This window comes from Microplitis demolitor, chromosome 3 (assembly GCF_026212275.2).
Source record: "Microplitis demolitor isolate Queensland-Clemson2020A chromosome 3, iyMicDemo2.1a, whole genome shotgun sequence".
NCBI classification, from domain to species: Eukaryota; Metazoa; Arthropoda; class Insecta; order Hymenoptera; family Braconidae; genus Microplitis; species Microplitis demolitor.
The window spans coordinates 936,734-962,363 of NC_068547.1; the positions used below are offsets into that span (position 1 = coordinate 936,734).

Consider the following 25,630-nt stretch of genomic DNA (forward strand, 5'->3'; position numbering starts at 1 on the left):
TATATTTTATAAACTACTCGACCTATTGACTCAATATTTGATCAGTTCTAAGTTTTAGTGAGTCCTTTCAATTGCCGTGAAAAAACTTCTCTTTCTTAAAAATTTAAAATTTCATGGGAAATTAAAAATGAAAATGAATAATTAAAATTTATTTAAATATTTTCATCATTTTATTACGTACACTCGTGTTTGTATAGAAATATCATAGAAATTTTACGGGATTTGTTGAAAATTAATTTAGGAATAATGACTTTAACATAAATCAATCACATCTCTTGCATTTAAAATTATTTTTTGTTCTTTTTTTAGTTTTTTTTTCTTATTCACATTCAACATATGCATACACAAGAGTAGGATGTGAGTTATATTATTTATAAATTTATAATAATGTGTATGTATAACGAATTCAATTTATACAAACATCCAAAATACGCAAATCGTTTTACAGTACGATAGCTATACTTAATTTCATTATATATATTTTACTTTTTTTCGTTTTCATAACATTATTAATCTTATGTATACTTAAGAACTTATTAATTTATTAATATTTACAATATTATTTGAATAATAATGATTATTATTATTAACCTCTTTAATTGTCTCGCGTGCTTTGGTATATTAAATTAAAAACAAATTAATTCTCACTCTCTCTTTCACTTGATCTTTAAAAAATAACAAAAAAAAAAGCCCTCTATTACTCACCACCATCTTCAGCGGGTACCACGTTATTATAAACCCTTTTCTCATTGTAATTCCTGTTACGCTCATTAACAACAGCCGTGTAGCATTAATTATATTACAACGTTATTTACCATTCTTGCAATTATCGTATCTACCGAAGCTGAACCAAGACGGCGTCTTCTTATCTCACATTACCATGTTAGATACAATTTTTCACCGTTAATTTACATATTACATTCTTATTCTTTCATCATGAATTAAAATTTAAAAACAAATTAAATTTCTTGGCTATCAATTTTTTTTTTCTTTTCTTTAATCATAAAAAATATTTTTTTAAAATAAATTATTATATAAAAAATTTATTAAAACGTAAACAAGCTGATAATTTATTACTACCGAGGTAATTAATTAATCTTTAGTAATTAGAGTGAGTGAGAGTGAGAATTATAATTTTTTTTACGATAACTATTTACAATGGAGATTAAGAGGATGGCACTACGGACTGCCGGTGTCATGATGCAAGGAATCACTGTCACTTTCAAGATAAGTAACGTAGCTGTCTGTACTGTCTGGATGCTGTCCCATATCGGGACCAGTACCAGCCCCAGGATGAAGATGTCCCGGTGGCGGTAGTGGTCCTCCACCTGGACCGGTTCCATCGTTCATCGAGCCCATCATGCCTGGTTGAGATAATTGCGGAGGTACTCCACCGTGAATATCATAACCGTGCATCTAAAATAAGTAATTGTGTTCAAGTAGTAAAGTTTTATCAATAATAAAAAACATCATGTGTAATTTAAACTGACGGTAAATACCTGAGAGACTAGATGATGAAACGACGGAGCATTTGGATCCATTCTATCAAGATCTGTGTGCATGACAAAATCAGAAAGTGATTTCCAAGGTGGCTGATAGGCTTGAACTTCTAGAGGAGTCATTCCGATAGGACTTTCGTGTCTTACTGGACTACTAGCCACCATAGGGATTCCATGCATTCCACCGAAGCCTAATTTACGGCCATCCTGTTGTACAAAAACAAATTACATATTTAATAAATATAACAATAACTGGGTAATTTAATGTAAAGTAAAAAATGAACCTTTTCTTGTTGCATTTGTTGTTTCATAGCGATAGTTTTTTTTTTGTCCTTGCATCGCTTGTTCTGAAACCAAACTCTAATAACACGTGGACTGAGAGAAGTCATCTCGACAAGCTGCTCCTTCATCAAAGCGTCTGGTCGTGGGTTTGCCGCGTAACAAGTTCTCAGTGTGTGCAGCTGCTTTTCATTCAACACCGTGCGTACTCGGGTTGGTTTTCCATCAGAACCACCTCCGCTCTTGTGACTACCGGGCACTCGCGTGTTGCCAGTTCCCGCTTTGTGAGACCCAGTCTCCGACTCCGAGTCTGCAAGTAAATAAATATTTAATGTACTCATTGGCTAATAAAATAAAGTAATGAGCAATGAGTTTGGTATGAAATTGAACAAAATTTAAGGATATAGTTCTGTGATAAAAGTCTATGTCACTATTTAAATAATATAATATTTTTAGCTGGTTTACAGACAACCATAAATGCAAACGAGTTTGAAAAAGACGGCGCATCTCTTGTCTTAGCATACTTTGGGTGTAAACGCAACCAAACCAGTCGCGGATCTATACTTATATGTGTACAAGACTACAGATTGGCTGGTTGGGTATAACCATCAGAAAGTTAACAGAGAATATAAAAGAGATAGACTATATATATATATATATATATATATATAATATATATATATATGGTAAGAAGTTGTGTATTTTGTAGAAGGACAACGACGTACGCAGCTACTCGCTGCTCAGGTATATATTATTTTATGCTGTAGAGTTAACTAAAGAGTCACCTTGCTCTTCCACTCGGTCAGCAGGCTTGCGTGCAGCCGCGGAAAAAGTTTATGTTAAACTATTTACCTTCGGTAAAAACAGAAGGCGATCTTTCGGAGCTCTCGAAGAGTGAATAAGAGGTGAGAGCACCCGAGAAACAGGTAAGGATAACTACCAGCCAGCTAACACTCGCCGATGGCCAACTGAAAAAATTATACGAGCAAATGAAATCCGGCGAGGGCTTATCTCTCAACCGTACATCCTAACCAAATACCCGTCCGTGTTGTGTGGACGAGGTGAACTCTCAGGGACACACGATCATGACAATCTCAAGTCTACGGTCTTCAGTCTCCAGAATCAACCCAACATTTTTTTAATTTTCATTATTTTTTTTTTTAGATAAATCTGGGCATGAACAAAATGATAAATCAACGTCGGGGATTTAATACTGATGATTTTTATTTTTATAAATAAATTATCGCGTTCATTTATTCAGGGAATTTTAAATCCATAATCTGGTATAATGATTTTTTAATTACCTTTAATTTTAACAATAAATCGAGACCAAGCAGTGTGGTAATAAACTATTATTACCCAAAAATTTAAGCACCAAGAAGATATTTTTTTCTTTTGTATTAATGTAGAGTTTATATTTTTTAAACTATTTTTAATGGTTTAAAATATAAGTTCAAACCAATGAAGTATAAGATCTAAATTACTTGCCGTAAAAATAGTAACGTAATTACGTACGCTAAATTTGATAGTACAGAAAAGATTTTTATCATCGACAGAACATTAGATTGTGTATTTTAATCCTCTCCGCTATCTATACTACAACATATGCTCATTGCACAAGATGCCTTCTGTCAAAAAATAATGAAGCCTTAATTAAACGTTTATTTTAAGCCTTAATCCATAGAAATATTTAAAGCAAGATTTTATCAAATGGAAATACTTAAAATAACGATTTTCAACCGCTTAAAAAATTAAAATTTTTTTTACATCACGAGTATGGATTATTTTTAAATAATTATGATAAAAACAACAAATTTATATTTGTCTATAAAATGATAATTATTTAAATTACTTGAATAAAAATTTTAAATTAGTATCAATTATTATTTTTTTTTTTAAATCAGAGTCAAACTCTTCCTTCTTATCGTGACAAAAAATAAGTAACTAATAAAAAATAAAAGTATTTTAAAATAAATTAAATGGTTGATCTACCGCCGAAAGATTTAACTTGTGGTCGTGTAGTCGCAAACACTTTTTGAAAATTCTTCAACAGTAGAATTAGCGTCTTGTGCGTGGGTTACATATATACATATATATATAGTGATTGGAAAAGCTCTTATACGCGATGGCCACAAGTGGATTCTCCACTCTCCAATCGACATTCAGAGTTCGAGAATAAATGTTAAGTATACACACATCTATACATATATATATGAACGAACAAATAAAAAATATACGTTCATATATGTATATAGAAGTGGTCGCCGTGTGTCGGCGGTTAAAAAGAAACACGCGGCGGATTGTCTTTGAAGTCAACACAACCTGATGGCGTGTATAGGCATCTCGGTCAAACAGATATCCAATGGAAGTACACAACTTAGCAAACGCGGATTCCAAGATATCACAACAGCCAAAGCACTTGATATGTCAAGTTATTCGTAATCTTATTACAAATCTCATTCATTTACTTTTCCCTTTTTTTTTTTTTTTAAACACTCATATACTGATAAAAAGAAAATCTTGATTCAAGAGAAAAAATCTCTCCCCAAAAAAAAAAACTATTTTAAAATGTAAAAATGAATTAGTGAAATTTACTACGAATCAGTGAATAGTCACGAATATTTTTAAAGCTATACCACTAATTTAATCATCACTGATTGATTTTTAGAGAGAAGAATTTCTTAAACTAAGAAAAATTTTATTGGCTCAATAATTTTTATATTTGGCTCAAAAAAATGAGTTTCCTCAAAATAATTATCTCGGTGCAATATTTTTTCTCTTTATTCAAGATAACCTTTTTATCAGTGTATGTAATAAGTATCATCCCTCCCACGACATACGTACTCATGTTTATGAATGATAACATCTATATCTAATGTTCCCATAGATATTATTTTTTATCATCATAAAAATATTAATTTACGTACTTATATATTATTTGCTTTTATAATATTTACTAATATATTTAATGAAAATCATACAATAATTAGAAAGTTAAATTATTTTAAGTGCTTTTAATGTTTTTTAATGACCTTACTTATTATTTAAAATTAATTAACACGGATTAACTTTGATAACTTATCAAAAATAAATTAAAAAAAAAAAATATTAAATTTACGAAATATATTTTGAGTAATTCTCCGAAAATCCCCAAGATAACGGAGTATTTAATGAAATAATTCTATAATAAAAAAATATAAAATAATACTTTAAGGAAACAAATAGCGATAATATTAAAAAATATGAGATAAAGTCACGCGTCAAAGTGTGTTACGGTAGTTGACAGGTCGGTGTTATATTTTACACCTGTGGCAGTTTCAAAGTACGGTAGTGTCATCATACACACTCGCAATACCTCAACACATTAAAAAATTATTCTCGATGTGTAAATATACATGTGCAGTCTTTCACCTACACATTAATGCAGAAAATATATACATATGTTGTACTCGATAAATATATGCCTTCATACGCGTCTGTATATATATGTATGTATGTATGTATATTAAAAGTTGTAAAGAACACGTGGGGACTGAAGAATATTATCCGCAAATAAATATAATAACATACAGAATATAGCTACTGTATATTTTTTAACGCGTGCACAAACAATTTATTTGGTAATTAGCGCCTCAGTAAAAAAATAAAAATTCCAATGACGTATATAAATTTTTATTATTATATTAAAAAAAAAGTATTATATCTTTTGTATGAATTTTTCGTTGGCCTTTCGAGGAAATAAAACTTTTTTATGTCCACGTGCTTGAGCAAATAAGTAGTGTGATAAATCCTCAAAGTGTGAACAGAGTAATATATGTAAAATATATATATATATATATATATATAAATGTAAAGGGCAAAGCTTTATACTCTTGATCCCTGTATCCACAGGATGAAGCCGTCTTAGCAGCTTCAATTATCAACACGTAATTACGCCGATCTAATCCTAACTTCAACACTGACCCCTTTGTGTTGACCCTTTCATTTTATCGTACCCTCATACAAATTGACTTGCTACTAAAGACTCGGGTTTAAATGCATCTATAATCCAACAATAATAAATATCCAGCGAACTGTATGAGTTTTTTTATGAGTACAGTTAATCCTGAGCAACGTAATTTATTTTATATTCGAGTATAATTGACTGTGTAAGTATGGATGAACTGTTTTATGTAATTGTAGTTAATAAGGTATGTAAATTATTTAAAATTACCGGACATGGAAGCATCGTTTGGTTGCAGATGATGATTATTGTTTGTTAATGAAGCATTGTTGTTATTTTCATTTCCAGCAGTATCTACAGCACCTGTACAATATTTTCCACTTTCGAGTATATCGTGATCATGCCGGCAAAAGAGTCCGTCGTGTCTCAGTGCAAATTGGTCACCGGTCTCCAACTTCCTCATACACGCCGAGCAACGGAAACATTCTTTGTGGTATATTTTCGTTTTTGCTCTCATCACCAGGTCGTTTTTGTTGAATGACTGATTACATTTATCGCACTTGGTCCCGAATAATCTGAAAAAAATATATATATTAATATAAAATACTATAAATAAATTTTTATTATCAATACTCATAAAATTAATAATAAGATACGGGAAAATAAAGTAAATAATTATGTCAATTGACTTAGTAACGTAAATTATTTACTCGTGAGTTCATCGGCGACCAAGAGTTGGAGAAAAAAAAATTCTCACGACATAAATGAATAAACTATGATGAAATAGTTATATATACAAACTTCGTGAAAGGTAAATCGACAATTTATTTTTTACTTAACATATAAATATACATATATATATTTTCTATTTTCGTATTTTTTTACTAGACACTGAAACAACGTGTAGACAAGAACAATAAACTGCTGTCTTGATGATAGACATTCGTCGAGTCACTGCTGTAGTGAGTTACATTTTACGTTTTCTCATTTCATTTCTTTCTTTTTTATTCTTTTTTTTTCTTCGCTTTTTTTCAATATACTGTTTTTTAACGCCGGATACAAATGTCTACTTCTTCCCAAGTCTCGAGAACGTGTGACGTTTCGATCTAAATAAACATACACATCGTACACTCCGGTACCGCTTTTGACAGAAAAAAAAATGTTTGCACATAGAAAATAAAGAATGATACATAACTATAACCATTGATGATTTAACTGTCCAAATAATAATGTCATCATCATCATCATCATCATTAGACAAACAATTGAAATATAAAAATAATCAAGATTTAAAAAAATAACCGCGGGAAAATTTGAATTAAATGTAATTTCGCGCGCGCTCGAAACTAAAAGTGTGAAATTATATTTTTGATAAATAATTAGAGTAAATAATAATTAAGTGATATAATTACCTCGTGTAATCACGTTTGCAGTAGGTTTTTCCGTCTCTAACAAAGCATGTACATCTTTCGTCTAAAAATTGCTGGCATTCAGCACATTTCAAACACGCTGCGTGCCACTCTAGATCTGGAGCTACCCTCAGGATCCATTGATCATGAATCCAACCACCGCAGCCAACGCACAACGAACTTTTAACTTCTGAAATAGTTAAAATTATTTTTAATATACAATTAAAGTATGACAATGATAAAGAATTATTTTCTTTCTGTGTACTATTATTATTTGAATAATTTAAATAATTCAAAAAACTTTTATAACAGCATTACATTTAGCTCCGAAAAAATGTGTCAGTTTTGACTACTCCAATTTTTCAACCACCATTTAGTACAAGGGTGAGTTGTCATCAAATGAGAATTTGATATAGCGGGCCCTTAAATTTAAAAAACTCAGAAATAAAATACTAGTTTACCCAATAGGTTAAGAAGTTCATCTTAAAACAGAGATGATTAGAGGGCCTACAGGTGACCCCTATCTAGTAAAGGAGAAAGTCCGTTCTAAGAATGGGGATGATTTGACTTAACAGGACATCAAATTTAAAAATGCCCAAAAAATAAAATGCTGGGTGACAAAAATGTCTTTGAAAAATTAATTGAATATTGATTGGGAATAATTAAATTTTTTATTTTATTTTTTTTTTATTTTGGAATATATATGAAGTATTGTATTGTATTGAAGTGAATTAAATGTTTTATTGAATAAAAATCTTTAGTGAAGAATAAGTTGGTTTTGTGTAGCATCAAATGGGCGGTATCCAGAGGCGTAGCTGTTGGGTCTTTGAGAGAATGTAACTCCGCCCAGTATTCCAACACTCAGGCTTTATGGAATTGGCGCGAGCGCACGAGAATACAAACCACACATATAGTTAATAAAATACACGCACATCCACGCACAGTCGTATCAACGTCGTCGGATACACGCAAATAAATAACGAGTCGATCAAAAGAAAATTTATTTCCATCAACTTCAACATTTATTACCATAATTCAAAATTATTAATAAATTTAATTGTCTATTAAAATCTATATATATTGCACCAATTAAATATGTGTATAAAAATTTTTTGCACGGGCTTTGAAACAGTAGCAAAGTTGCTGATTCACGTTAATCAAAGGTGAAAGCCGTTATTAGTGTTATAAAAAAATTTTTTTCACCATAATTTGATTTGAGTAGCAATTTTCAAGCTAATTAAATCAACAGCCGGATACTCTAGTATTAAAAAAAAAAAAATTTTATATTTCTTTGATGTAAAAAGTTTTTATTTCGTCGAGATAAAATTTTTTTTATTCCATCAGTATTGAAATTATTTTTTTTTATAGCGTCATAAAACGTTTTTTTTTCTTTTTTTTTTATAAAAATATTTTATTTTAATAGTCAAAAAATTTTTAAAGAAACATTACCAGATTTAATTTTTGATTATAAATATAAAAAATTTTATCTTAAGAATCTACTTATTTATACGGTTTGAAATCTTTTGCAGCTCGTACTCTTTGAATTAAGTATATCTTACATACATTTTATATATGTATATATATACATATATGTATGTAGTGGAATGAGAGACGAGTATACCACCAGAGTCGAGGAGAACTGTGAGGATTTTTCGGTCGCAACGTCTTACAAGACACGTACTACATCCTCGGACGTATATATATATATATATATGTATATATATGCGGAATAGAGAGTAAAAGAGAAAGAAAGAGAGATATGGGTTGTATGGTGTGATACAGAATCAGGATCCTGGCGCGCGCGCGTCAACAGAGTGAGAGAGGAGGGCAAGGTCGGTGAGGATCAAAGAAGCGAATCGGACGGGTGAGTGTTAGCGGCGTCCCATTAGCTCCCACTGACTACGATCACCACATGCACACACATACTTTTTAAATTATATCCTCTTTACTTACTCTCTATAGCATACAAGCCACGATAGGTTGTGTTGTACCTTAACTTGTACACCCGGATGAGTAGATGAGAGGAAAAAGACACGGAGGTGTGAGAGGATTATAGAGGAAAGACCATGTGAGGATCGCGAGGAGCTGAGACCGGGTTAAGGGAATTTAGTAGAGGAAGAAAAAGACCATGTTTAAGTCTTGCAACACATTAAATAAATAAACGTCGATAAAAAAAATCTACTTGTCATTAAAATCGATAGGAAATTTTTTTTTTTATTTTCAGAAGATTTGAAATTTTTATTGATAATTAGAGCTATAGGTAAAGACTTGTAGTAGTTATATATTTAATTGTAAACAATAAATATCTGTAAATGACATATTTTGTCTGGTGATATATATATATATATTGGAGTAAGCTTATGACAATAGATGTCAATGTTTTGCTGAAAGAACAATGAAAATAATAAGTTTTAAATTGATAAGGAATAGAGTAGTGTCAACTGCAGTAAGTCATTATTCCTAATTGAAATAATTGATTGTTAAGCCCTTCATTGTATGTATATATGTATTATTATTATTTATAGATTTTCCTATATATGGATAATATAAAAACGGATGTCCATATTATTGTTTAGTCGTGAGTATATTCGAATCTTGTTCGGCAAGTTCGTAGATCCAAAAGGATAATAAAGGAAAGCACGTTGCCGATAAGAAAAAAAAGAGATGGACATATATGTATATATGTATGTATGTATATATATTCGTATAAGGCACAATGACGGGTATGGTTACAGTGAACGGCGCCGGGCCGCGTGTCAGGGTTGTCTGGTTGGCAGTTCAGAGGCACCGACCTGGTGTCCCGCGCGTTCCTTTGGTATTTCATTAACACCTCAGCTAATTATTTTCATCCTTTTTCCTCAGGCACATCCGGACCGTTAATTTTGTCTCCAGAGAATAATCGCCGCTGGATACTCGTACTCCCATATAACCCAGCCCATTTTCAACATAATCTTAAAATTTTTTATTGTTATCTTTTTATTTTTAAAATTTTATTCAGGTGGTTTTGGAGTCGCTTTATTAGCTCAACGATATTGCGCCCTCCCACTGAGATCAAGATGAGGCCGATGGTATCAACGACACGATCGGCGAGAACCTGTGGACTACTGTTGGTTCTTTAGATTCACAGTAAGATAAAATAATAAAAATTTGTATATTATTATATAATATATATGTCTTGAAGCATATATATATGATTTATAAAATGTTTGTAGGTTTTGCTGAATGAAATGAATAATTTGTGGGCACAAATTAACGCACATTATATGTATATAAATATGTAAATATATGAGAGGAGCTGAGCGAGCTGATGAAGAAAAAAATGAAACAAAAAATCAAGACCTGGATCTAAGTTTAGGACATACAAGAGTCTCGATGAACCCGAGAGTAGAGAGTGAGCGAGAGAGAGAGAGTGAGTTTGTGCCCTGGTCATCCCGCATCTCCACTACCCGTCCGTTATCCCTGGTCGAAATTTATGTAGGTGTTGGCCGTGGCTTTTATCAGCGACCGGCATTCCTCTGGGTCCAAGCCGGCGCCCTGGCGTCGCCAAAGATCAGGTTCTAATTCGTGTGTGACTCAGATCAACAGTTTTCAAGTTAACGTTGGACCGGCGACCCTCTCTTATAATATATATACTATACTCTTTTATATATATATTCTTAGTCTCTTGTCTTACTTAGTCGTCTCAATCTCAATCCGGCGGCTCAATCTCAACGCTTCCGATATTTACAGCCGTCGGAGTAGTCTGTTTATAAAATATTAACTTAAATCCTGCCTTCTTTGCGCTTGGCGCCACAGTAATAACATTTTTGACAAATAACTTATTACCTCCCTTTATAATTATCTTGACAACCTGCACGCCTTTTTATTCAAATGTAAATAGACTGTCAGCAAGTGATAATTTATTATTGTGCCCTTTAAATTATTATTTATTACAAAAATTAACTCTCCGCCCCCTAATTATCTTTTAATATTTTCAGGTATCAGGACAAAAGTCTCCTGCAGATTAGTATTTTATTCAAGAGCTTAATGGCAAGAGGAAAATAAAAATGCTCCGAAACCACAACAAATTCAGATAGAGAAAACTGGACTCAAAATTATAATAAATTAATATTTTTTAAAAATCCTTTTGGACAATAAAGTAAGACCTTTTTTCAAATGATTCCTCTCTCTTTATATTCTGTATTGATGTACGACATGCCAGGACGGAAATAGTATGTATGTATATATATAAATGTCTCATTTTTACGAGCGTATATACCTGAGTGAAATACAGACTACAATAGTAAGCTGTTAAGGAACGGAGTGTTTGGTCATTTAAAAGGTCTGGACAGTAAAAAAAAATCCACAAGGTGTTTAACCGGCTGCACTGTTACCCTCCGTAGAAAATTTGAAAACCCCCAAGGCGCGCTTGATTTTAATGACCGTCCAATAAACTGTCCACCGAAACTTTGTACTTACTAAAATAGTACACAAAATACTGTAGAAAAAAAAGGAAAAAATAACATCTATGAGGAAATAAGTTACTGGCGCCAGGATTATTTACCGGATGAGTTTCAAAGTTACAACCATTGGTCTCACTATCTCTACAATCAGTGTCTTATGGGCATAAAATAAAGAAGAAAAAGGAAAATCAGGGACTTTGTTAAGACTTGACAAGATTTACTAAGACTACAAGTCTTAGATGAGTTACTGATTGCCGTAAAAATAAATAAATCCGTCAATAATGTCTGAGGAACCATGAAGTTGAGACTGGCAAATTATTCAGCATCTTTCCTTCATATAGTTCTTGGTAGATTACAGCCACGTTCAATAAACACATGAATATGCGAGTGTGTCATTATCTCATATCATAAATTTATGGAGTATGTTCTCTAAATACTCCACGTGTGTATAAAAATTATTATCCCCATCAACATTCTCGAATATTTATAAAATATAAAAAAAAAAGGTAAGACATTTATTTTTCTTTATTGAAATAAATTGGCTACCGAAAATCTAATCATTCTAATGTTTTTAGGAGAAAAGACTCTGGTGTTTTCTGTGTCCTGACAGTCAACAAGACAAACTTTTTCACCATGACCATCAGTACTCAGTGTGGGAAGTAGTAAAGTAAGCTAGCATCTGAGGAAGAGATTAGAATTAGGGGAGAAGTATAGGAAACGACAGTTGAGTAGCTGAGAAGGCGAACTAACTGATGCGGATCGAACCGGAAAGGAAAGGAATCCGTAGGCCTAATTCAATTGCAAACCGCCGCTCCGCAAACACTCATGATAATTCAATCGAGTTGTGCAACCCGTAGTTACTCTGAAACTATAAAGACTCTGCCCGCACGTACAACCCTCGTCTCCGCCTTAATATCAACCCCCTGTTCATACCGACAGTCTCTTTACCTTTGCTTCTGTCTCTTTTTAATTCTATTTACAATATATATTATATAAAATAATATAATGTATTACATAAAATATAGACAATGTAAATGCATGTCTATATAAAACTTGTGTGTTATTTAACTTAGTAACCGGGGTATTAAAAAAATGGTTTGCTGGTAACTTTCCTATAAGGAACATCTGCAGCACAGTCGCATGATGAGACACATAATCATCCCCTTGTTCCAATCCAAAGGACTCAGCTTATTTATCACAACTACAGTAATAAAAATAAATCACCTTGATGTATTATTAGATACTTAGCTCCGAAAATTTATCATTTAATTGACAAAAAAAAATAATTCGAATAAGTATTCATTCACATGCCCGCAATTATATATTCAAATAAAATACAATTGAATATTGAGCAGTTGCAAGATTAAATGAAATATTTATAATCAATATCAACGTCATAATTTCATATATTAATTGATAACTAACACGGGGATTAATGAAACGTCAATTATGAGTTTTAAATTTATCGGTAATTTGTAACGATTCGATTAATTAAAGATATCGGAAATAGTTTTCATTTTGTATATGTTTCAATTATTGAGCTGTCGGTAAGTTGTGTTATTTATGACTGAGTTTTATTTATTTATTTATTTGTTTATTTTAGGGATTAATTATTTTTAAGAAGTGGAATACATACTCTGAGATATTGGATCGCCAGACTCGTCTTGGATTTTTGCTGATGATATCTTGAGACTCCGAGGTGGCCCCTGGAGTCCTAGATGACCGGGTCCTCCGATGGGACCCGTCCGCTGCATCACGCTAGAACCCCCTATTTTTCAGCGACTGCCGACTTGGATGCCGGCGTCTGCTCAACAAACTAACCCGAAGGTAAAAAGGTATCACTTTTTAAAAATTCCCGCGAAATTATGCATTATTTAAATCTATCTTCCATGTTGTAATGTCAGTAACTCAATTTTTTTCAGCAAACGAAGTAATTAATTATTTGTGTAACAATTCCCGTGTCAACAGAAAAACTCAGGACAGGTTTGAAAATTATTGATAAATAATTGAATAGTCGACACTTGTGATTTAAATAAATTATGCCAGAGTTGAATATTGGTAATAATTAAGTATTTTGGTGTAAACTCTGTCAGCTGTCACCTTGAACTTTTCACGATCCGTCAACAAAATACATAAACATATTTTAGTATATATATATATATATTTATGTAAAGACAGTCCAGAGACTTTACTTTCTCTCTCACTTAGTCTTCATCACCTTTTTCACTATTTCATCACTTGATGACTCACTAAATTCAGTAGTTTCTTGATAAAGTTCACCGGCGAAAATAATTATAAATTACTACTGAGTTTGACAATAATAAATAAATTTTTTTTGGAGTTCCTTGATGATTAAAACTCGTCGCACATAAATAAACACAGGCGATATTTAAAAAAAAAATAACAATGGATGATATAAATATTAAAATAAAAAAATAATAAATAACAGTGTAAATAATTTTAAAATATAAATATAAAGAAGAGAGAATGAGTGGAACAACAACCCCGAAGATGATGTTGACGGCGTGGGGCCGAACTGAACACTGGCGTACTCGCGATCTCTGTCGAGTCTTGACAATATTCAGCTGTCGCGCAGCAACCTTCCCCACCTCGTCACACTTAATGTTTAACCCTCGGCGATTTAGTCCCTCTCTACCACCGTTAGCTTTCTCGCTTACACTTGGAGCTCTCGGTGATGATGTTACTTCCACGCCTCCTCGGATCCCCCATTGGATCCGTTGGGATATACGCCAACAAAATGGCCGACACCCTAATCGATTCCACCACCAGCTCGTAGTCGTAGTCCTCGTCTCTACCTACTCCTACTACAACTACTACTGGGTTTGCCTTAGAAAATTTCAACTGTTCTAAAACTTAAAATGTCCTACTACCCCTTTTACGTACTATTTTTTATCCTCACTCATACCTAATGTCATCTACCACTATTTTATTTTATTTTCTTTCCAGAAAAATCACATTCAAGTCATAGTTTTACACACTTCCTCTGATAGAGTGCAGCTGAAGAATTGTTATCTTACCAAGGCCAAAAAATTTATGAGAAAAGTTTTAACGAATGATGTAAAATACTGGCATCATCAGAACCACCACCAGCACCATGAGCACCAGCATCCTTTGAAATACATCAAAAGTGTCTTCTTTAAAACAAACTCAAGTTGGATCCAAGGACATGACAAACTTCCTGAAGCGAAAGAAAAAAAATAAATAAATAAAACCATAAAAAAAGATATTACTTGAAAAAAAATCACGTACGGTTGACTAAAGCGCTCGATAATCCTAATCCGGGTTGCGCAATTCTGCGAGAAAGCACACACCTAAATTTTATTCTAAAGACACATCTATACTAAATCTCATGTCCATCAACTGTCATCATCATCGGTAGCAACTACTATAACTCTGTAAGAAGATAATACTATACATTCTCGACTGCTCTTTTTCATCCGTGAACCTTGTCATTTTTTTCACGCCTCGACTCTTCATTTCATACATACACAGATCTCGATTTTTTTATTTTATCGCCTCATTGAACGCATTGACACTCACTCTCAGCCTCTCAATAGACTACCGACGTACTTAGATGCGCGTTATTGCTCATGCATGTAACACACGTGAAAAAAATAATGCCCAAGTAAAGCGTTTGCAAGAAGTGGCAAGAAACTTTATAAAGACCGGAGGAGACCTCTTGTAAGCGGATCAAAGTTGTGTGTAGTTTATATTTAGAGGAGCATAAGAGAGTACCGTATGCACCCGGATAAAAAAGTGCCGACAAAGCTATCAGTGCGAGTACCACACAAGATATTATTTATATATAGATATATATTTTCTCTCCATCTTCATCCATATATACTTTTATAAAACATCCAGATGCTCTGGATCAAGTACCGGATCCTGATACTTCAAACTTACTTACTTTTAAACTTCTAATGTGTCATTTGTATGACCATTTTGAGGTACAATTAATTTTATATTTATATAATAACAAGATTCAATTTTTGCAGAGAAAAATTAGAGATAAAAAATGTACGAATTTTTATTATGCTGTTGCCAGAAATTAAAATGAAGTCGAATCGAGAAATAATTGTTATTCTGCACTACAAAAAAAAAATTATACATTTGAAAGTAATTGATAAATTGTAAATGTGGGGCAAGTGTACGCACACTTCCCCCTCATGACTCTAATAAAAACTATTTGTCTAAAATGGGGACTACAGTAGAGAATAAAAAATTTAAACTTAATAGCGATGGTTATATTTAAATCAAGTGGTTTTTATTTTTTAGATTTAAAAAAGTTGCTGACGTTAAAAAAAAATAACTAAAAAGAAGGTTCGTAGACTTATTCTTCCAAGCGGGTGAAAGACAATACGAGGCGCCTTCAGCAAGGCTTCTGTGCATAAGTTCATGATGGTAAGAGGTCGATCTGGATTCTCCAAGCGCCGGATTTTAAAGTTGGTATGGGTGGCCCAGACTTACTTAATCCTGCTCGCATCCTTCACTTTTTAAAATTCCCATTTAATATTTACGTTTATACTTTTTTAAATAATTTTCAGAGACACATAATAAAGCAAAGACATGGAAAGTCGTCTGGAAATATTTATTGTTAATTGTTATTTCAAAAGTCATGAGCTTAAAGTTTATTTAACACCTTAAGCTTTTCTACAAATAATAATAATAACCAACTGTACAGTTTTATATTTTTTTTTCTTTTTTTTTTATAATGTGCCATGTACTGCTTAAGATAAAGAAAATACTGATAAGAATTACGTCAAGATGGAGCGAAAAATTTGAAGATTTAAGTTTAGTTTTTCTGTTGTATTATCATTGCCTCAGGAGTAACTGAAGAATAAAATAAAATAAGGTCGACAACTGGGGATAATCCATGCACCTGCATATTCTCAGTCCTAATCCTCAGCCATCGTCATAAACCTTAAGCTTCTGCTCTGATTCATGCGCGTCCTATTCTCAAAAAATATTAGACAACATATCATAGCTTTAAATCTTTAAGGTATTTCCCCAGATTTAAAGTTTTGCGATAAGGTACAGTCTATAGTCATAATTGTAAAACCTAAGGAAGAATCTAGCAGACACATCGATGTTGAAAAAATTACTGATAAAGTCTCGTTCGACTAATGAGGGTACCTTTGTCCTCGTGTTTATGCAAGTGGGATTGCTACCTCAACCTCAGTAGTGGTATGGACTTGAGTGTTGAGCCTTTGAGCAAGGAATGCCAGAGAACATTTATCCAGATACGAGAAAAGAACAGACCGGGTAAATTATCTGAGCGCATAGAACAGATATCCGAGAACACCCGCAATGTTTTTATTATAATGCAAAGTTGGAATGTTATAATTCTTGGAAACAATGCGACCGTATCAAGAAATTCAAGAGACAGGTACTGCAATTAAATGTTTATTAATCTTATACGTTAATTAATTATACACAGAAAAAAAATTATCAACTGAAAGTAAATGCTCTTGATTTAAGAATTTTTTTGGCTCAAGAAAATTTTTACGTTTTCAAAAGTATTCTCTTGACTTAAGATTATTTTTTTTCTGTGTATTATTTTATTATTTTTATTCAGATACTTAACTATCTATATAAGAGAATTCAACAAGTTTCAAAATCAATATACTGTAAAAAATTTACGGAGTCAACACGGATTAAATGCGGAGCGAATGACTGTTTAATTATATTTAACCCCCTCGGAGTGAAATTTACTCCTTATGTGGAGTGATTTTTTAAAAAAAATTCTGAAACTCCGAGTAATAGAGTTTGGATTTAAATAAAATCCGTAATCACTCTCGTTTTTTTACAGTGTACTGAGTTTATTCAAAAACTTCCAAGTCTTCGATGTGAAAATAAAAAAATCAAAATTTGCAAAAGTACTTTTCAAACCCGTCGGTAAAAAATTCTCTAGCGATTTATTTTTAATATCAAAGCCTCTTATAGGAACTGTAAAATAATTTACATGACGTTAAGTTTTTCGCAACAGCATTAAATGCGTACATGAGCAGCATTGACGCAGCCTCTCAATAGCTTTGAATTGAAACACATCATCAGTTTTCTCAAGAAGGTCTACTCTATCTATAATGTGTTGCAAGTGAGAGTTAGCTTACATATTATATTATCTATTAGCCTCATATTTTTTAACAGACAGTTATTTTCAACGAGACATAAGTGTCAGTAGTCCAAGTCACGTGTTAGCAACCTTCGTGATCTCGTGCCATATTTTTGTTCTCCGTATCAAACTTTCCTCCTTCAGCATTCGCCTTATGCTTCCATAGTCCTGCTCAGAAATATAGTCCTCTCTTTTTAATTCCTACTTGCGAGGAATGGCCAGCAACACGATAGAGGCAGGACCTCAGGCGTAACGGAGAAACCGTGCGTTGAATCCAGAGGAGAATCGACACGAGTGTGTTGCAGTACCTATATATAATAAATAAATATATATACATATATATAATATGTTAAAAGGTGTGTGTACAGCCGCCATGACGGTGTGTATATCGCGACGGCGCACTCTGCACTCGGTTGCGCCGTTATCTCGGCACCATCTAGCCGGGCTAAAAGCTTCTCCCCATCAACCACCTCTCTCTTCAACCCCTCCTCATCTTGTTCATCCTCAGTATATATGTATATGCATATACTTTTTCTTTTCTTCACTCACTCTTACACATAACTTCTCATTCACGTTATTATATTTTCCGGCTTTATTTATTATAGGCAGCGATGAAGGCTACAACCAATATCATATACATATATATATATATATATTTTTTTTTTTTTCAATTCCTATTTTTCATCGTCATCATCATCATCATCATCGTCCTTCGATCTCTAATTCTCTATCGCATCTTCACATATTTTATATTTAGATTCAAATGTGAGTAGTCCTAATTGTTGTTTAGAACCAGCCTCCACGTGACATAAAAACTGGTTAACACCATGTTCAACTTGTTGTTGACATTTTTTTATCCTGGAATAAAGTACTCGAGTGAATTATTGAGCTTCTGAATTTATTATTTTACTAAAATATAAAATCATAATAAATTTATTACGAAAATTTTAATACTATGGAATAAATAAATTTTTTTTTAGGTAAAGGATTTTGTCCAGGACATTTTGAATCTTGACTTGTTACTCCAATGGCATATTTAAAGGGTGTGAGCCTGCCTGGGAAGGCCTTCAGGATCAATACGACTCATCCGCGCAAGTCCGCGAGCCTACTCCCCCAATCATATAAATGTTTAGATTTTTTTTTTCATCAACAATTCCATGGACGTATGATGTATGAGGTACTAAAAATCATGTTAATTTAATGCTTATGATAAAACGAAATTAATTACTTAGCAATTGACATATCTGGGTCTCTGTGATGAAAAATTTACAATAAAAAGTAAGAGAAAATATTTTATTTAACTTACGTTTCAATTCCGAGCAACAGTTTGACGCTGACAGTTATTTAAATAAAAAGTTTTTTTTTTTATTTTACATTTTTTTTTTTTCTGATATGTCAGAATGAAAGTCAGTCGTGGTGTAGTTCGAGAACGATTTTATTTTCATCTTTGAGAGGCAACACAAATCAAGAATAAAGAATATAATATATAAGAAGAGTAAGAAGTAAAAGATAAAGCAGTAGATGAGAGTATACATATATACATATATATGAGTAAAGTATTATAAGAGGAAGACAAGAATGCGGCATGAATCTTTGATCTGATGAACCCGCTCCTCGCGTTATATTCAAGTCCAAAAGTCCAAGGAGCGACTGATGCTTACAAGCCGACATGAACACCTGCATTTGGCATCTTCAGGGTGAGTTTTAAGAGACATTCCTTGACAGAATCTCCAATACAATGTGTCTATTTAACCCGAGATATGTCTTGGCGAAGGATCACGCCTCAATTTTAAAAAATTCAAAGGTTTTATCATCAAGATATCTTTAGACTCACTATTTATATATTTTTTATACCTATAAATTTATTATTATTATTGTAATAATAATAATTAAGCTAAATACTGAACAAATAGACCTGTCAGTAAATTGTAAGTATTTATAAAATATTCATGATGAATTTTATGTTAATTTTTTATCACATCCGTTATGGCTAATGGAAATCAATCTATAATTTATAGAAGCTTCGTAATATTATATTTTATTTTTTAAAAGATATTTTTAATAATTCACATATATGAGAGCTGAGTAAGGTAATAACTTAAGATGTGAAATAATTAATTTTTTTACGGGTTCAAAATCATCTCTCACTAGTATTTTTATAAATTAAATTGTCAGGAAAGAATAAGGAGGATGTGAAAATGTAATATTTTGTTTAAAAATTGAAATATTTAAGAATTGAGTTGATGAGCCGAAAAATTTGCCGCGTCATTGGGCGTAGGGCTGTCTTGCGTTCGTGTAAAAAATAAAAAAGTAAAACAAAGGCGATGTGTGGCGAGACTAAGAAGAGGAGAGAACATAAAAGAAACAAATAAATAAGAAAAGAAAGCAGTAAAATATATAGTCCGGTAAAAAGCTCAGAGCAGATCCAGTAGCTGATTCGTGGGCATTGAGTCATGCCCTGTAGCCTGTCATTATAAACGGGCCGAAGCGAGGCCACTTAGAGAATAAAGGAGAGAGTGTATATATCTGAGAGATCCATGTGGACCACACCTCCACTTCCCATCTTTACACTCTTTTACTTCTCTCCAAAGTAGTTTGCTGAGGTCTACCTCTGAATTCATATATAAGAGAAAAAGGTAAACTCAAAAAAAGTTAAAGAGCATACACCGATTTTATTTTTTTGTTTTCTGAACCGTATAAAATAAAAGACTCATCGTCAAGCATTTTACAAAAACACATTATCTTTTTTTCGCCACATTTTTTTGTTTATTTCTCTCAAAAATACATACATATATATATGTACTTGTCTCATCGCGCGCTGTTTACTTCGGACCGTCAATATTTGTTCTCGTTTCTACCGTTGACCATTTAAAGGCCCCAGGATTTTTTTGTCCATCCTAAAACTATTAAACTAAAATAAAAATTTTTTTTTTACCCAGCCGATTATAGTGATGAACACCAAGGGTGCTAGATTTTTATTATACGTTTCGCAGTCATTGTCACACCCTAAATAATTTAAAAACCTTGATACGTTGTACTTACTATTATTATTATTATTATTATTATTATTATTACAGGAGTGAGCAGTGGTATATAACGCACGGATGCGTCGGATAATTTAAATAAATGTTCAGTGTGGAAGTAACGTGACGCGAGTGAATGCCAAGTCAATGCTTATATCGCGTGCATGAATGACTAATTGACCGCAGGCCGAGTAACGCTAGGGGATGATGACGATCAACGGCCACGGAATAGGGGGTGGCTGTCAATTGTATACACACATATATGCATATATATATATATATATACTGGTGTACTGTTATATAATATACGTGATAGAGAAATCTAAACGAGCAAGCAACCGTCACGCAAAACACTATATTATCATATATACTTACATATATTGTTCAGCCGGCAATACCTTTTTAACTTTTTGACTTGATATATTTTTCAGCGAAACAAAAACATTTATCACCTTCTAGCAGTAAGATAAGATTCCGCTATAAAATCTTATTACATTGTTACGTTATCTTAGAAAAAATATTAATATTTGTTTTTTTAATAAAAATTTTCTAGTTCGCAAGAATGAAGATAAAAAAATTCACGGACACTATTAATAATGAGGAAATAAAAATATATGTAATAAAAACGCGAGAGTAAGAAGGATGAAAAAGAGATAGAGTAATTGTAACGTAAGCATTGGACGAGTTGTTCATTATCACATTACACAGTATATACTTTTTCCTTGCATTTATTTTTAAAACTGGCACGTGCCAGCATACGTTGTGTTTATCTTGATATCGATGTACCAACTGTTAATATTTATAGTTTGTTAAAAAGCCAATCCCCGTGAGCTTATCATTTAAATATATTACAAAATTTTTATAGAAAATTTATAAAAAAATAATTTGTTTATTTATTATTTATACGTTGAATTAAAATATATATAAATGACAAAAATAGTTTATACTTTATGATTACAAAATTAAATTTTACTCTGTGTTAATATTTAAAATTTATTTTTAAATTGATTTATATTTTACAGGTTGCTGCTGCTGATGATACGATGTTGTATTGAAGACATTAAAATTCAGTATTAAAGTTTAAATATAAAATTATATATATAAAATACTTAAAATATTTACTAAATATTTAGTATATTTTATTTTAATGACTTGAAGATTTTTAAAACATAACAAGGAAGAAAAAAATTATTTATAAAAAACCGAGGTTTCAATTTGTTATTTTAGTTTTTAAATAAAATTTCATTTATAATCAATAATTGTAATAACTTTTTTTTTAGATAAAAAAAAACGATTATACAAATGAAATATCTTGAATCTAAAAATAAAAGGAGCAGCTTGTTATATCATCCGCCGGCGCATGCTTCAAGATGATCGTACATCAAGTAGAAATAGCTAGCACACGACGTAGGTCTACCGAGTTTAAAGTATCGCCCGAAAGTAAAGCATGCATGTTAATGTTGTATGTGAGCAGTCAAGAAAAAATAAAAAAAAAAATAAATAAATAAATAAAAAACAAAAAAATAGAATGAGGAAGAGCTTGATGTACTCTGGGGCACGTGAGTTAGCCAACAGCTGGCCACTTCGACCATATGGCTTTCGAGTAGCTAAGCAGCTAGCTAGCTAACTTTGTATACTATATATATAATATAATAAGTAGCCCCCTTGTAAGCCACCCCCGCGCATCCGATAAGAGAGATTCTCACAGCGATAACCGGCTATCTTACTTACTCTTATTTATAGTATACATGCTGGACAATATGTCGATGATGGAACATGAAAATCCGTACGCAAAACGCCCCTCAGCTTAGCCATCAGATCACCAGATCTACGATCCATGTCCCCTTTTATTTAGTATACATATTGCTTATATATATACATGTATGTTCGGACACGTCTAATTTTACGGTACGGACAGATCAACAAATGCTTGTGAATTATTCAAAATAGCAGGATTTATTTTTATTCTATTTATTTACACTGAGGAAAACAAATTTCCTTTGAAAAAAAAATAATTTTCTCGAGCTAATAAATTATTTGTTTCTTAACTCAAAGAAATGAAATCTTTTTTCTTAACAAATGTTTTTTCCCAATGTAACTCGTAATGAAAAATGGTTTTTTTAAATTACTTTTTGTTTTTTTTCAGATAATATATATGATAGAAAAATAACAATGAGAACCATACGAATGAGCTAATAAATCTATATAAATAACCGGATGCAGCTTTAATCGTTATCGGAAGGGTCACTTAAATTTTCAGGACGACTTTTATGTTCCAATAATCGCGAGTGACCAATGGTCATACGCAAGAGTAGTATATAGTATTGGGAAATAAATAATGCAATAAATATTTTTCAACACCGTACAATAGATATATATATATACTCCACAAAATGTTTCTTTTCAATCTGCTGTTATATATAGATTCAATAAGATACAAGACAACAGAAATTAAATTTTATTTTATTAGTATCTTGCAGTTACGAGTAGAGGCGGTCACTCTATTTCTATAAATCTCAACCGGAAATTCAAGTAACATCCGGCCACGCGACATCGCTACAATTAATTCATTTATCGTCCACATAATATGTCAGTATCATTTTTATATACTCTTTTGTTAAAATTTTATCTTTTAAATCTCTCCGCGGTATATCAATATTAATATATAAATATATCTAAATAAAAAAATTATTTTTTGTTTATTACAGAGTAAAGTTTTTGTAAATAAAAGTAAATTAATAATTGTTGAGAAAAAGTTCATGCCATTGAATTTTATGTTGCATTGAATTCATAAAAAAAATGGAGTAAATGACAAAGATGGAAACAATTGCTCCCATGGGTCAGCCATAATAGTTTGTGTCGTGAAACGACAAATGAAAAAGTGAATAGCTAAGCTACTGAATTCGAGAAGTGAAGGAACACATGAGTGTGTGTGTGCATTGAAGGACAGACTCAGGAGACGAAAATAATTAAGGGTGAGAGGCCCTCGCAGGCGACTTTTGCCTGCCGTCAAATAATGTATCCGCGACTTTTCTATCCGCGGTCACGTGTGTGACTCTTACACAAAATTCATTGTCACCGGCACGTGACTTCCAATCAACTGATATTGTTGCCGACGGCAGTCACTACACAGCACATGCATGTATTACTTTTTTGGTGCACCACACACTCAACTCAGGGAAGTGTCAAGTTTCATGAAAAATCGCAATAGTCTCATGAGACATTAAATGTTTTCATTAAAACATTTACACCGCCGACTAAAAATTAAACTTTATCACTTACCGAGTGATAAAAATAGTTGACAAGTTACATTAATTATTAATATTTAAATAAAATAATTAACAAGTCCTGAGTAAAAGAATATTGTTAATGACAAGTAGAAGATAGCCTGTGAATTTTTGTTATATTTAACAATTAACAATAGTTTTAAAAAGAGATTGTACAGTAGTAGCAAACTGACAAATGACGCGTGGCGTAGTTGCATGGCACGCGACGCCTAATTGACACTACCGTGACGTCACGTGTCGGTTTGCACGGATACGGATGTAACCCTGGCGATAAACTCAACATTTATACGGAAGTACGTTCCACATCTTTTCACATTTTATTACTTTTACTTTTTTTTTTTTTTTATCATTATTATTAACTCTCTTGCATGAACCAAAACCGACCAAAAGTACTTAGTGGTTGGCATCAATAAATGCTACAACAACAAACTTATCTTACATCGACATACTCTTTCAATGCATTTAACGCAAGTTTTTTCTTATATTTCTTTTTATGTACTCCTCCTTCTTTTTTTTATAACCCAGGGGTCTTGTTTGTGTTCCAGTGATGATACGAGACGATTTCCGGTTAAGCGCGTGCTTGGTGAATAATTAGCCGATTGTCCTGTCACCATCCCCGGAACTTTACTATCAATATTTTCGTTAAAGAACCACACCCATTGTGGTCGTTTATTTTTTGCGCTTTTTTCCTTCTCGTGCACATTAGAGCTGAAGTAGGGCGAGTACTATCGATAATCTACGTGCTGGAGCATCAGCTATAACGATAGAAAAACATGAAACGGACATACGTAAAATCAATGTTCGGTTTATTTTCGTGTCTTTGTCATTTATATATATATTCTCTATATTTGTCATATAGTAGACGCTCATCCGTCAGCGAATCAATCGATTATCTTGGAGCCATTAGCTAGATTACTGATTAATCATTAATCAGTTTGCTAGCTGGATTTTCTGATAATATTAATTATTTTATACATTTTCGTTTTATATAAATGTAACAAATTTTTTTTTACCAAATTAGTTATATATCTTACAAGAATAATTATATATACATATATATTTCTTAAGAATTTTCATTAGCGATGTCAGGCAGAAAAATTTTCAGATAATTGATGTCAAATGATCAGCAAAAAATTAACCAAAGGTTATTTTTCAAATCTACAACAGTTTCCGCGCTTTCGGTCTCTTAGAAAATTGGTAACGATATTTTTTATAATAGGCCTTTTTCTGCTCAGGAAATAAAAAAGTAAACATCTTCAAAACTATCATCAAAAAATCCCACGGTTGAATTTAAACTTTTCACCCTGGAACTCCCTGACTACATGCAGTAGAACGGAACACGATACGCGTTACACCACATAATATGTCACGCTACTATTATTATACCGATGCACCCTTCGGTGCCACCCCCGCGTAATAGTTTATGTGTATATATATTCTACTTCTCCTGGTTCTTGGGATGGATATATATGGACCCTCATCGGTTTTCCCATCATCCCATCGGGATCCGGCAATTCCTCCCCCACAAAATTGTTGCCTATTGTCATTGATACTCGTGGTTCTGCGGTACTTTCAAGAGACATGTCAATAGAAATATTATCATCAATGACATATA

The 25,630-nt window shown here is 32.4% G+C and overlaps 1 protein-coding gene and 1 long non-coding RNA gene across 2 annotated transcripts; one reads left to right on the forward strand and one right to left on the reverse strand.

The window, feature by feature from the left end:
• Positions 1–1,027: 1,027 nt before the first annotated feature.
• LOC103576195 (insulin gene enhancer protein ISL-1) lies at positions 1,028–14,140 on the reverse strand. Its single transcript, XM_053737181.1, has 6 exons — positions 13,209–14,140; positions 7,134–7,320; positions 5,992–6,296; positions 1,784–2,088; positions 1,500–1,706; positions 1,028–1,416 (listed from the first exon to the last, which is right to left on the reverse strand). The coding sequence occupies exons 1-6, from the start codon at positions 13,324–13,326 to the stop codon at positions 1,180–1,182; spliced, it is 1,359 nt and encodes a 452-aa protein (XP_053593156.1). The 5' UTR covers positions 13,327–14,140; the 3' UTR covers positions 1,028–1,179.
• On the forward strand, positions 7,594–13,190 carry LOC128667423 (uncharacterized). The gene is made up of 3 exons (XR_008403382.1): positions 7,594–8,293; positions 8,660–10,256; positions 10,343–13,190. It is a non-coding gene; the product is annotated as an uncharacterized LOC128667423 (long non-coding RNA).
• Positions 14,141–25,630: the final 11,490 nt, after the last annotated feature.

Coding starts and splice junctions, on each gene's coding strand:
- LOC103576195 (XM_053737181.1), bottom strand. CDS start 13,326: ATGCAGCGGACGGGTCCCATCGGAGGACCCGGTCATCTAGGACTCCAG. Junction 7,321..13,208: donor TGGCGATCCAATATCTCAGA/GTATGTATTCCA, acceptor TAACTATTTCAG/AAGTTAAAAGTTCGTTGTGC. Junction 2,089..5,991: donor AAACGATGCTTCCATGTCCG/GTAATTTTAAAT, acceptor ATTTACTTGCAG/ACTCGGAGTCGGAGACTGGG.